Source organism: Ziziphus jujuba, chromosome 12 (assembly GCF_031755915.1).
Source record: "Ziziphus jujuba cultivar Dongzao chromosome 12, ASM3175591v1".
In the NCBI taxonomy this organism is placed as follows: Eukaryota; Viridiplantae; Streptophyta; class Magnoliopsida; order Rosales; family Rhamnaceae; genus Ziziphus; species Ziziphus jujuba.
In genome coordinates this window covers 18,113,313-18,126,528 of record NC_083390.1, presented here as the reverse complement: position 1 = coordinate 18,126,528, position 13,216 = coordinate 18,113,313, and the positions used below count along the sequence as shown (strand labels likewise).

At 34.7% G+C, this 13,216-nt stretch overlaps 1 protein-coding gene and 1 long non-coding RNA gene across 2 annotated transcripts; both read left to right on the top strand.

Annotated features, from left to right (window-relative positions):
• Window positions 1-586: 586 nt before the first annotated feature.
• Window positions 587-4,861, top strand: LOC112493246 (uncharacterized). The gene is made up of 3 exons (XR_007237715.2): window positions 587-687; window positions 958-1,105; window positions 3,587-4,861. It is a non-coding gene; the product is annotated as an uncharacterized LOC112493246 (long non-coding RNA).
• A 5,606-nt stretch (window positions 4,862-10,467) lies between these two features.
• LOC107429207 (G-type lectin S-receptor-like serine/threonine-protein kinase RLK1) lies at window positions 10,468-13,006 on the top strand. Its single transcript, XM_016039859.4, has one exon. It carries the CDS (start codon window positions 10,501-10,503, stop codon window positions 12,913-12,915), a length of 2,415 nt encoding a protein of 804 aa, XP_015895345.3. The 5' UTR covers window positions 10,468-10,500; the 3' UTR covers window positions 12,916-13,006.
• Window positions 13,007-13,216: the final 210 nt, after the last annotated feature.

Below are 13,216 nucleotides of genomic sequence, written 5' to 3'. Positions count from 1 at the left end.
GAAAAAAAAAAAGTGAGCAAAAGACAAAAGAAAAGAAGAAAAAACAAACAAGAAACCAAAAAAGAAGTAAAACGTCTTGATGAAGGAGAAGATAAAAGCTAGTTTGTAGAAGTATACTTTGCAAGAGTTTTTAGAAGACTGAAGAATTTTTCAAGAAATAAAGAAAAAACAAACAAAAAATACAAATAAAAAATAAATTTAATTTTGACATAAGGATATTTTAGGATTTTTAAAAAATAAAAGGATAAAACAAAAAATATAGAGAAGGAAATGATATATTTCATTAAAGCCCTGCCCATGGGGCAAATGGCCAAATTCCCTATGAAATATTTGTTTTGGGTTTTACTTGTTTAAACTTAATATGGGCCTTTAAATGCTCAAAACCCAATACTATTGTCACTTAGCGTTTTAATTTGGGGAATTTGGTCCAATACCCCTATTGGAAGACCTTTAAAGAAATTTACCCACTCGGTTCTCAATCTTTTTCTTTTGTCCTCTCATTTTTCAATATTCCTAAAGTATCCTTTTCAAATATCAAAAGAAAAATAGAAAGAAATGGTCCATTTTTTCCTTGAACTAGAACGAACTATGAAGAAAAGAGGAAGACAAAAGAGCTCTAAGATCTCTTCTCTCTCTCTCTCTCTCTCTCTGGGTGCGATCCCATCTCTCTCTCTCTCTCAATCATTGGTAAGTTTATCTTGTTGAAATTTTTGGGTTTTAGTTCAAGGGTTAGGTTTATTCGAGATTATTTGTTGGGTTTGTTCACGTTCTTCATTTTTCATTTATCACAAACTTTTATCCTTCTAATAATCCTTTTCTATTTTTAATTCTTCTTTTGGTAATCATTTCTCTATTTCTCTTTTCAAACCCACCTATTATTTGTTTGTATGCATCTATCAAAATCAGATTTGAAGTTTTTATTGGGTTTCTCCTTTTTTTGTTTTTAATTTTTTTTAGTGAAATCCATTGGTGAGTACATAGAAAGAGGAATTTAAGGCAAATAACCTTGAAGAATTGCACAAGATAATTCATGCTGTTGTTTGTGCTGATCTCACAGTGAAGAAATCTGATAAGGAACCACCCCAGGACACTATAAAAGTTTATGGTACACCTCCCTGCACTTTTTTGATCAAAAATTCAAAACCCACCACTTATTGGTCGAACATTTTCTCAAGGCTTTACAATTTTTGTTTCAATCTTTAGTTGTTATTTCATTTTTTGATTGCAGACCCCATTTTAAGTCATTTCCCCTCCCCCCCCCCCCCCCCTCTTTTTTTTTTTCTTTTTTTTTTTTTTTGTGAGCAAAAACTAAAAGAATGATAATAATGGTAGTGAACAGAGAAATGATAAAAATAAACAACAAGCGTCCCATTTACTATTGAATGTTATCTGGTCTTGTGTTTGAATGTCTTAACATTACATAATGTTGTCTAGCAGAGAAGATATTTAGTTTAAATCCTAAGCAAATACCTGCATATTTAATTTTGCCTAACACATATGTTGGAAGTGGAGTGAGAAGATGGAAGTGAGGAAGAGATTGAGAGACTTAGAAGTGAAAAAGGATCCTGAGCACAGTTGGATCGAGCTTAACAATAGAGTTCATGGATTTTCTGTTGGAGATAAAACTCATCCTCATTGTACCATGATAGATGCAATTTTGGAGTCCCATGGAGATTTCCCCCTGGTCTTATTCCATGCCTTATGATGAAAGGGGAGTTGGCGTGGTATAAAGTGAAGATTGAGGGAAGTAAAGCAAAATTCCCTTTTGGGGTATTCCGTAGCTACCGTTTCATTGGCTCTAGTATCCACTGGCTTTCAAGGAATGGAATATTATCAAGCACTCTTCATTATTTTGGATAGTATTTATGGTTCTACATTTTTCTTAGCAACTGGCTTTCATGGTTTTCACGTGTTTATAGGTACTCTTTTCTTGATCGTATGTGGTCTTCTCCAATATCTTGATCAACTATGAACTAGTGAGTCAAAATTACTTGTGTCTGTTAAGCTACCATGTAGCTGCATTGTCAAAGTTTTCTAGATCGATCTTTGTTCTCTTTTTACGGAAAGAATAATATATAGATATGTGTAGGATGTAAACCTCACCAGATGCATGTGGGACATGAAAGACTCTTGTATGGTCAAACTTTCTCACTCACATTTGTACATATCTTTTAAATATTAATATATAGATATATGTAGGAGTAAATGTGTTTACATTACAATTGTTGCTTGTTCAATGCATCTTGCTTTCCGTAAAGAGCTTCATCTCTCAGCTAAAATATACTGTTATGTCTGGCTAGGACAAGCTATGATTTTTTGTTTCCCTCTCAAACCTTTGCAAAACAAAACATGTACATATTACCTTGTTTTTATTCTATACGTGTGAGTTGGTTCAACTTTACATTTTCTTACATTAGATTACTATATCATATGCATATATATCTATACACACACTTGAAGTAGCTAGGCATATATGTATATATTAACTCTATTGTCCAATCTGATTATGTTCTATGCCAATAATGGATACTCATTCTAATATTATCTTATCATAATCTCTTTGACCATGTGTTTAATCATAATCTCATTAACCATATTTTATTAGCTCTTAATCTATCTTTAGTGTGCTTGGAAATTTACTGTTATATAGATGCTAGCAGAATATATACGACAAGTAGAGAACTTTTTACTACAACTACTACTTAAAAGGCTTACCTTCAAATGCCTTACAATCAAAACCAAGATATTCTTATTTTTATTTGTCATGTTTATATATATATATATATATATGTAGGTATAGATAGGAGACAGTGTGTGTTTCTTGATCAAAGAAATGGAATTGTCTCCTTTGAAAGTCGAATTCTTATTGAACATGGGCATGGAAGGCCATTGGAGAATGCCATGCATGTTTTTTTGTTACTGGTGAAGTTTAACATCAATATTAGATTTGTTACATGTGTTGATGGTGTGATGAATGATTATGGGGGTCTAATCCCCCTCATTTTATTCTTCTTTCTTTGATATAGAAACAATGAGCTCCAACTTACTTTTTTGTGCCAATATCTGTGAACTTGGAATTAATACAATGTCTTTAATAAATGCATTTTATGTATAACTTAACATGTAGATAACGAGCATGTTAGAGAGAATTTGGTTATATATGCTAAATACTGAGTTATACTGATAATATGCAATTTTGGTTATATATACTATGTATATTATAACTATTCTGTTTTGTTCTAATTTGATATTAAACTTGTAACATCCCACATCGGTTGGAGAGGGGCACGAAGCGGTCTTTATAAGGGTGTGGATACCTCTCCCTTCAAGACGCATTTTGACAAAACCTTGAGGCTAGGGGGGAGAGAGGGAGTGAACCCTGGGCCAAAGAGGACAATATCTTGATGCGGGTGGTACCTGGCTGTTACAAAACTACCTTTAGTTTCTCTTTGTAGCTAGGTTTAATCATATAACGTTAGAAAAAAAAAAAGTTAGTTACTTGGTTACATGAATGACTTTCTTTCTTTGTTTTTCCTTTTATAAACAAAGAATTTGACGATAGTTGCTCTCTTTCTTTGTTTGACAGGTTCAACTTAAAGAAGCTCACATATGAAGAAAGGAAGAACCAGTTAATTGAAGGATTGACTAAATTTGGGCAGTGGCATAAATTTTCAAAGGTATATAGCCTAAATTTTTCTCCCTAATTTTGTCTTTATTTTTGATGAAATATGGAAGAATGTGAATTTTTTATGCTGAGGAATGTGGATTTTGTATGCTGGAAGAATTATATGTTATGTGTTTTTTTGTATGCTAGAAGTATGGAGATTGAAGATTGAAGATTGTACATTATCAGTGTTTGATTTGTTTACCTAAAGAGCTTTTCTTTTATGTTGTCTAACCTTTTTGGATAAACTTTTCTTTGGGAACATGGATACAACCTTTTCTCTTTGGGGACATGTTTACAACCTTTCTTTATCATAGTGTTGGGAATGAGGAGTGTACTTGATTAGGCTGGTAAAATTTCTGCCTGAAAGTCTTTGCACACTTTTCAATTTATTAGAGTTGATTTTCTCTAGATTGCATCATTCATTTCATAAGCACCCTTATTTGGTAGTCAGTGAAGCATATTATTCATTTAAATTTGACAAATAATGCACATGCCGTATAGAGAAACCTGGCTTTCCTTGTGTCCATGCATTTGCAGCATGTAAGCATCGACATATTTCTCCATATATCCTTTGCTCGGCACATTACTCAGTTGACTCACTCCGTAACGCATATTCGGAAACCATATATCCACTTGGATATAAATATCAGTGGCATGCTCCAAATGATGTCATAAACCAGCTTGTACTTCCACCTAAGATTGGCAAACAGGCAGGAAGACCAAGAAAGAAGAGGATTCAATCTCAAGGAGAGGAGCGTCATCAATATAGATGTGGGAGGTGCAAACAGATTGGTCACAGCAGCCGATCATGCTCGGCCGCCGTACCTCTTTATAGCACTACCAACCAACAGCACCATTCAACTGAAGGACCATAAATCGCTCTACGCTATATTAAGACAATGGGGGCATGTTATATGGTATGCGTGTGTTATGCAATGTAGTAAGGAATGCAATTAGTAGTTCCACCACATAACATGTGTGTTGGCATAATAGATGTTGGTTTTATGTGTTGTTTTGTTGGAAAAGTTATCTGTCGTATTGTGTTGATAAAATATCAATGACCCTAACAGAAAAAACCCTAAAAGTTCAGAAAAAGTTCTCAAATTGGCAAAAATATTTGATTACCGTAGGTTTCATCGGTAATTACCGAAACCCTTGTGGTAATCATATTTTACCAATTTTTTTGGCTCCCACAAGCCCCCTAATGTGTGTTAAATGCAACAACATGCAAAATATACATTCTTTAATATTCTTAAGGAGAAAAAATCCCAAAAGTTCTGAAAAAGTTCTCAAATTGGCACAAAAATTTGATAACCGTAAGGCCTTCGGTAATTACCGATGAAACCCGATAATCAATTTATACTTGTTGGAAAAATTACTGTGGAAATAATCGGTAATTACTGAAACCCCTACGGTAATCACATTCAACAACTTTTTTGGCCTCCATAAGTCCCCTAATATGTGTTAAATGCAACAACATGCAAAATATACATTCTTCAATGATACTATGGAGAAAAAATCCCAAAAGTTCTGAAAAAATTCTCAAATTGGCAAAAAAATTTGATTACCTTAGGGCCTTTGGTAATTATCGATGAAACCTTTGGTAATTTTTGCAGCAACTATGAATTGATTACTGTAGGTTTCATCGGTAATTACCAAAGGCCTATGGTAATCAAATTTTTATGCCAATTTGAGAACTTTTTCAGAACTTTTGGGGTTTTTTCTCCTTAGGATCATTGAAGAATGTATATTTTGTATGTTGTTGCATTTAACACACTTTAAGGGACTTGTGGGTTACCAAAATCTTTAAAAAAAAAACAACAGCTCAATTATGTTGCTTTAATATTTTCACTTGTTATTTGTAGTTGAAATAAAATTAGAGTGATTAAAAGGAAAAAAAAAAAAAAAGGAGAACAGGCGATGCACAATGAAGATTGTGCATCGCCTGTTACCAAAATCTTAAAAAAAAAAAAAAAATCAGCTCAGCTATGTTGCTCTGATATTTTCACTGGTTATTTGTAGTTAAAATAAAATTAGATTGACTAAAAGAACCAACAAAAAAAAAAGGAGAACAGGCAATGCACAATCTTCATTGTGCGTCGCCTGTTACCAAAATCCAAAAAAAAAAAAAAAAAAAAAACGAAGAACAGGCATCACACAATCTTCATTGTGTGTCGCTTGTTACCAAAATATTAAAAAAAAAAAGAAAAAAAAACTAGCTCAGTTATGTTGCTCTGATATTTTCACTAATTATTTGTAGTTGAAATAAAATTAGATTAACTAAAACAAGCACAAAAAAAAGGAGAACAGGCGACGCACAATCTTCATTATGTGTCACCTGTTAACAAAATTAAAAAAAAGAAAAAAAAAACCCTAAACAGAAAAAACCCCATACATTCATTAATGACCCTAAACAGAAAAAACCCCAAAAATTTTGAAAAAGTTCTCAAATTGGCAAAAATATTTGATTACCGTAGGTTTCATCGATAATTACCGAAACCCCTGTGGTAATCACATTTTATCAATTTTTTGGCCCCCACAAGTCTCCTAATGTGTGCTAAATGCAAAAACATGCAAAATATATATTCTTCAATGATCCTAAGGAGAAAAAACCCCAAAGGTTCAGAAAAAATTCTCAAATTGGCATAAAAATTTGATTACCATAGGGCTTTCGGTAATTACTGATGAAACCTACGGTAATCAATTTTATACTTGCTGGAAAAATTACCGAAGATTTCATCGGTAATTACCGAAATCCATGTGGTAATCACATTTTACCATTTTTTTGGCCCCCACAAGTCCCCTAATGTGTGTTAAATGCAAAAACATGCAAAATATACAATCTTCAATGATCCTAAGGAGAAAAAACCCTAAAAGTTCGAAAAAAGTTCTCAAATAGACAAAAACAATTTGATTACGGTAGGGCCTTCGGTAATTCCCGATGAAACCTTTGGTAATTTTTCCAGCAATTGATTACCATAGATTTCGTCGGTAATTACCGAATGTCCTACGGTAATCAAATTTTTGTGCCAATTTGAGAACTTTTTCAGAACTTTGGGAGTTTTTTCTCCTTAGGATCATTGAAGAATGTATATTTTGCATGTTTTTGCATTTAACACACATTAGGGGACTTGTGGGGGCCAAAAAATGGGTAAAATGTGATAACCATAGCAGTTTCGGTAATTACCGATGAAATCTACGGTAATTTTTTCAGCAACTACAAATTGATTACCCTAGGTTTCATCGGTAATTACCGAAGGCCCTATGGTAATCCAGAACCAATGGACGTTGCTCGCCATTAAAATAGCAATTGAAGATACCAAAACCATCAAGTGGACCAAAATTGAAATCCAGAACCAAATGACTAATTAGGAAGCAAACCATGTTCCCAGCTATGGCTCCCAAAGCCCCAAAGAGAACATTCAATTGCTTCTCCGACCTCCTCGATACAGATTTTCAAAAGAAACCTTGGAGAGCAAAGTCAAAAACTTAAAAACACCCACAAATCCTGGTAGAATCAAAACAAAACCGCCATTTGCTAAAGATCCAGATTCTTCCAATCCACCATTCAAGTATTTCTGAACCAGCAAAGGCGAGATTGAAGATGGGCATCGTCGTCGAGCATTAACCTAAAGATCTGAGCATTGCTTTCATCGAACTTAAACTTGTTGTCCTTGGATTTGGTTCTCTTTCTAATCTCAGCATTGGTTTTGGATGAGAACCCAGAAGCCGATTCGAAGGAGCCACAAAATGTTTCCTTGTATTAGATCTAAAATAAAGGACATTCAGATCTTTTAAAATTTTTTTAACGGTGTAATGGATATTAAAGGGCAAAATAAAAAAGTTCACAAATGCAATGGTATATATTGTCATAGCCTTTCTAAAGAGGGTATTGGGCCAAATTCCACTTTTAATTTTTGCCCTTCTCATTTTCTTCTTCTTCTTCTTCAAGGAAAAAAAAAAAAAAAAAAACTCTCCTCTTTCTTTGTCTGCATTCAGCTAAAAACTAAAGGCAAATGGATCAATGAAATTCTCAAACCAAATCGTGATGCGAAACTTTGGCTCGACATTTTCGCACTTCCCAACAAGCTGTCATGGCTTATGGTTGTTGCTACAACAGAACTCTATAGCTTCGATGCCAAGATCAACTTTCCTGAATTACCACCCACTACTCAATACTACAATCACCATGCCTCTTCTATTGCAAATATTAAAAAACCCAACCTCCTCAAATTTTGTAACAAAACTCATCAAGTATAAATATAAACAATATTAGTATAAACGAGGTTGTTGTATGAGAAAAGAGAGAGATCAGTGACAGATTTGAGATCACCGTTTGTGCGGGGTTTGCGATGATAGATATGTGAGAGTGAGAAAGAGGGGATGAGATGTGATCAATGAGAGAGGATCAAAGAAATACTAAAAAAAATAGGTATATTCATTGGGTTTTGGTCACTGACGGTTTTCGAACCATGGGAAACGCCATCGACTGACAATCACCGGCAACAGTCGATTGGTCTTGTTGGTTTTTTTTTTTTTTTTTTTGGTTCCTCCCCCCTAAAAGTTGTCATTTATTTTAGTGGATGTTGAGCCTAAGGTTTTATTACTGGTAATAGGACCTTTATAAGTTCATTCCAAGTTGCCAACAAATAAAGCAATTTTCCATTGTATGTTATGTGTTATGGCCATACAAGTTTGCAATGGAAATAGACCATGCGTTGCTGAGCAATGGAAATAGACCATGCGTTGCTGATAAAATGGCATCCCTTCTACCATTTGAGTTTATGCACATAGCGTATATGCGATAAATTAAATGGTGCAATTTTAGCATTCCAAAATTTAAATAAGTTGGAAATAATTATTGAAAATCATTCAATTTAATTAGTTTTAATTTTGCAAATAAACGGATTTAATATAAAAAAAAATTCCATCTTAGTTTATAAATCTTATTAATTATGTAATTTTGGTTATTTTTTATTTTTGGTTTTTTATTAATTTATCTACTAGGGTTTTTATTTTAGTGCCTATAAATACATAATATTGGACGTTGTAATGTTTAATTGTTGATTAGTAATATTTTGAGTTTTTTTTTTCAGCTTTTGTCAATTTTTGATGTTTTGCAGAATCAACAAGATTTTAAACATTTAATTCTGGATTATTTATGAGCATATAGATTTATTAGATTATCTATATGTATTTGTAAGGTTGTATAATTTTTTACGTTGTCACACTGTATTTGGTATCAGAGCTTGACTAGCGCTGCTTGCAACATAAAGAGATACCACCTCAGAAGCATCTTGATGCTTATGTTATACTTATGATGAACATATGGGGAGTATGAACCCAAAAATTAAAAAAGAAAAAAAAAAGAAAAAGGAAAAAAGAAGACAAACAAACCAAGTAGCAGCAATGACAAACAAATATAAGTTCAACAAGATTTTGAACATCTAATTTTGGATTTTTTGTGAGCAAATCAACATATTACATTGTGTTGTATATATTTGTGAGATTTTATCATCTTTCACACTTCATGCTGCATCAGTTAGTATAGAACCTATTTGCGGTTGCCCATAGCATAAAAAGAACAAAAATATTAAAATATAATTAATAATTAATCATAAGTTGATAATTATAACGACAACGCTTGTCCATTTTAAACATATTCATTAGCTAAGACAAATAATGATAAAACAAATCTTATCCTTTCCTTTATTTTTACTGTTGCCAAAGCTATAACAATTATAACACTTATTTTCTTATGACCCAGTGAAGCTGCATGCATTTTTTTCCCCTAAAAAAAAAAAAAAAAAAAAAAGGCTCATCCTCTTCTAGCTTGAAGGTTCCCGTACAGATCTTGTATCTGTATTGTACCGTCTCTGTACGGATACTTATTTGATTTTGGAGAGTCCAAGCAACATAGCTAATATAATGTTAAATTATCATTTTTTAAAAAAATTAAACTATGGAAATGGGTAATTATTACATTTATATATTCCTTTTTTTTTTTTTTTTTTTGGTGGGCCAAACATTGCATTTATAATTTTTGCCATAAATTAAACTAGCCAATGGTTCATGACAGATGCCATAACTCAAAACCACAAGCAAGCTAGACATGTCCCTTACATCAACTATACTTGATGGGATTGCAAATGCATGTACGGAACCTTAGTCACTGCCTCCTACCATTACTTTTCTCAAGTTCGTGTCACTTACAGATACAAGACCACCTTTGATTGCCTTTTTCCCACTGTTTTTGTCCAGGAGGAAACATCGTGATGGTGTTTGAGCTAGCGAGAGCAAGTAAAGCAAAAAGAGTTGAAAAGCAATGATATCAGCGACTCTGTTGAGGAGCAGATGTGTAAAATAAAGCCGTGTGGAGTATTAGAAATTTTTCCATTCATAAGATGGACATTTCAACGTTGGAATTTTCAAATTGCTTTTTTTTTTTTTCCCCCCGGTTTAATCTCACATATGAATGGTCAAATGTCTCTTATTATATCATTACTTGATTGAGTAGGAATAGAGATAGAAAAATAGAAAGAAAATTTGAATTGTTCTGCATCCAATTTCCCAATCAACTTGTCACATTTTTATTCTTGTTTTATCTTATATAATGGTCAAAAATTCTTATATGCATTATTAACTTACGTGCTGATATTAGAACCCAAAGTTTTCTTGTCAAATTCAATCTCTACCTGCCTACCAACTCTCTCGCGGATACTGTACAACAGCTTTTACTTTTCCAATTGAGTACCTAATAAGATATTATATATATGTACTTACCACTTTTCCGAAAGCTCCCATATATACTAAAAATTAGTTAGTTAGCATTAATGGCTAATTTTGCTCTTCCCTATCTACTCTCCTTTCTTCTCCTACTTCATCCACTTTTCAATATTGTCGCTGCTCAAACCAATGGCAATATAAGTGTGACATCTTCTCTAACTGCAGGTGACAATTCTGCTTGGCTTTCATCACCTTCTGAAGATTTTGCATTTGGGTTTCACCGGCTTGGTGATAATTCCTTCTTACCCGCGATTTGGTACCACAAACTACGTCCAGAAACCACCACAGTTTGGTATGCAAATGGAAGTAGCCCAGCTCCAAGAAATTCCAAACTGGAGTTAACCGCAGATCTTGGACTTGTCCTTAAAGACCCTCAAGGTTCTGTATTATGGAAGTCAGGGAAAACAGCTGCTGATCCAGTAGCCTATGCTGTAATGAATGATACAGGCAACTTTGTACTCATAGGTGGGAATTCTAAACCCATCTGGGAAAGCTTCCACCATCCCACTGACACATTGTTGCCTTCTCAGATCATGGAGTTAGGTGGTTTTCTTTCTTCCAGAACAAGTGATGACAACTTCTCGCCGAGAAGATTCCAGTTCCTCTTCGAAGAAGGTAGTGCTAAGCTTATTACCAAAAATTTGCCTGGAAACTTTACTTATGGTACATACTATACCACCGAGACTGGTGATAATGTGTCGAATCCTGGTTACCGAGTACTGTTTGATTCGTTAGGCTTGTATGTATTGAGAAGAAATGGAAGCAGGTTCTTTATTACAGATCCCGAAGATACAGACTCAATTCCTTCGAACTACTATAAAAGGGTGAGTCTTAATTCTGATGGAGTTCTCACCTTGAGCTCTCGCTCCAACGATCCATCGGCTGCAAATGAAACATGGAGAACCATAAGCTCAATACCAGACAATATATGCAACAAGATTCAAGGAAAAGACCAAACTGCAAGTGGGGCATGTGGGTTTAACAGTATCTGCTCAATCCAATCTGATGGACGGCCAAAATGCGAATGCCCAGAGGGGTATTCTTTGCACGATCCTACTGATGCATATAGTGGCTGCAGACCAAATTTCTTGCAGGGATGTGATAGTAATTTGGGGCAAAGCCACCAGGTGGACTACTTCATGATAGAGATCAAATATGCTAATTGGCCAAATTCGGATTATGAGGTGCTTAGCTCTTCCAGTATGGAGAGCTGCAAAAATGCTTGTTTACATGACTGCTTATGTACAGCGGCCATTTTAGGCGGTGACGGTCGTACCTGTTGGAAGAAGAAGCCACCACTTACCAATGGGAGAGCTGAACTTAGTGCCACAGCTTATCTCAAAATAGCTAATAATTCATCTCCTAACCCAAATCCTCCTACACAGGTCCCGGAAAAGGACCAGAACATATTGGTTATTGTTGTGTTATCTGTACTCTTAGGCAGTTCTGTGTTGGTCATATTTGTGGGTGCAGCATGTATGGGTTTCTTTTGGTTTTTCAATAGGAAGCTCCTTGCAGTTGAAATTTCTCCAAATGCAACTTCCGTTGAAAGTAGATTGCGGCAATTTACCTACAAGGAGATGACAGAGGCCACAAATGGATTTAAGGAAGAGCTAGGCAGGGGATCTTGTGGGATAGTTTACAAAGGCGAAACGAGATCAACTGGTCTGATTGCTGTCAAGATGTTAGACAGAGTTTTTGAAGACAACGACAAAGAATTCAAAGCAGAAGTTAACATTATAGGCCAAACACATCACAAGAATCTTGTCCGGCTAGTTGGATATTGTGATGAGAAACAACACAGGTTGCTGGTGTTGGAGTTCTTGAGAAATGGAACTTTAGCAAGATTTCTATTCGGAGATCTAAAACCCAGTTGGAAACAGAGGACACAAATTGCATTTGGGATTGCGAGAGGACTTGTTTACTTGCATGAGGAATGCAGCACGCAGATCATCCACTGCGACATAAAGCCTCAAAACATACTTCTGGATGAGTATTACAATGCTCGCATTTCTGACTTTGGATTGGCAAAGCTTTTGCTAATCAATCAAAGCTATACAAAAACAAACATCAGAGGAACCAAAGGGTACGTTGCTCCTGAATGGTTCAGGTCTGCGCCAGTGTCTGTGAAGGTCGATGTGTACAGCTTTGGTGTGTTGCTGCTAGAAATCATTTGCTGTAGGAGAAATGTAGACATGGAAGTTGATGAGGAAGAGAATAGAATTTTGACAGATTGGGTTTATGACTGCTATGTGGAAGGGAAATTAGATGTTCTGGTTGAGAATGATAAGGAAGCCATGGATGATATAGAGATGGTTGAGAGATTTGTGATGGTTGCAATTTGGTGCATCCAGGAAAACCCCAATGTAAGACCCACCATGAAGCAGGTTATGCTTATGCTTGAAGGAATCCTTCAAATTTCATTGCCCCCTAGTCCTAGTCCCTTTAGTTCCATCTGCTGATCAAACCAGAACTTAGTTTTAAGTCCACTTTTTGGTATGTGATAAACTTGTGTTCTGCTTTATATTTTTACTAGGAATTTTTCTTCATATATTCTTGGAGTGTTTTAAGTGTAGCAATAAGTACCGCGTATAATCAAAGATGTACAATAAATAAATAAATAAATAAATCGAAAGCAGCTACTCACAAACAACAAATGAAAAACCTCTCATCTTTCAATTGTACGAAAGTTGACATCCCGTACATGTGTACTGTCTGTTAACCAGTTGAATTCTCCATATTTTATTATTATTTCGCTGGATT

Excerpts from the sequence above, each read along its gene's own strand:
- LOC107429207 (XM_016039859.4), top strand. The coding sequence starts at position 10,501 with ATGGCTAATTTTGCTCTTCCCTATCTACTCTCCTTTCTTCTCCTACTT.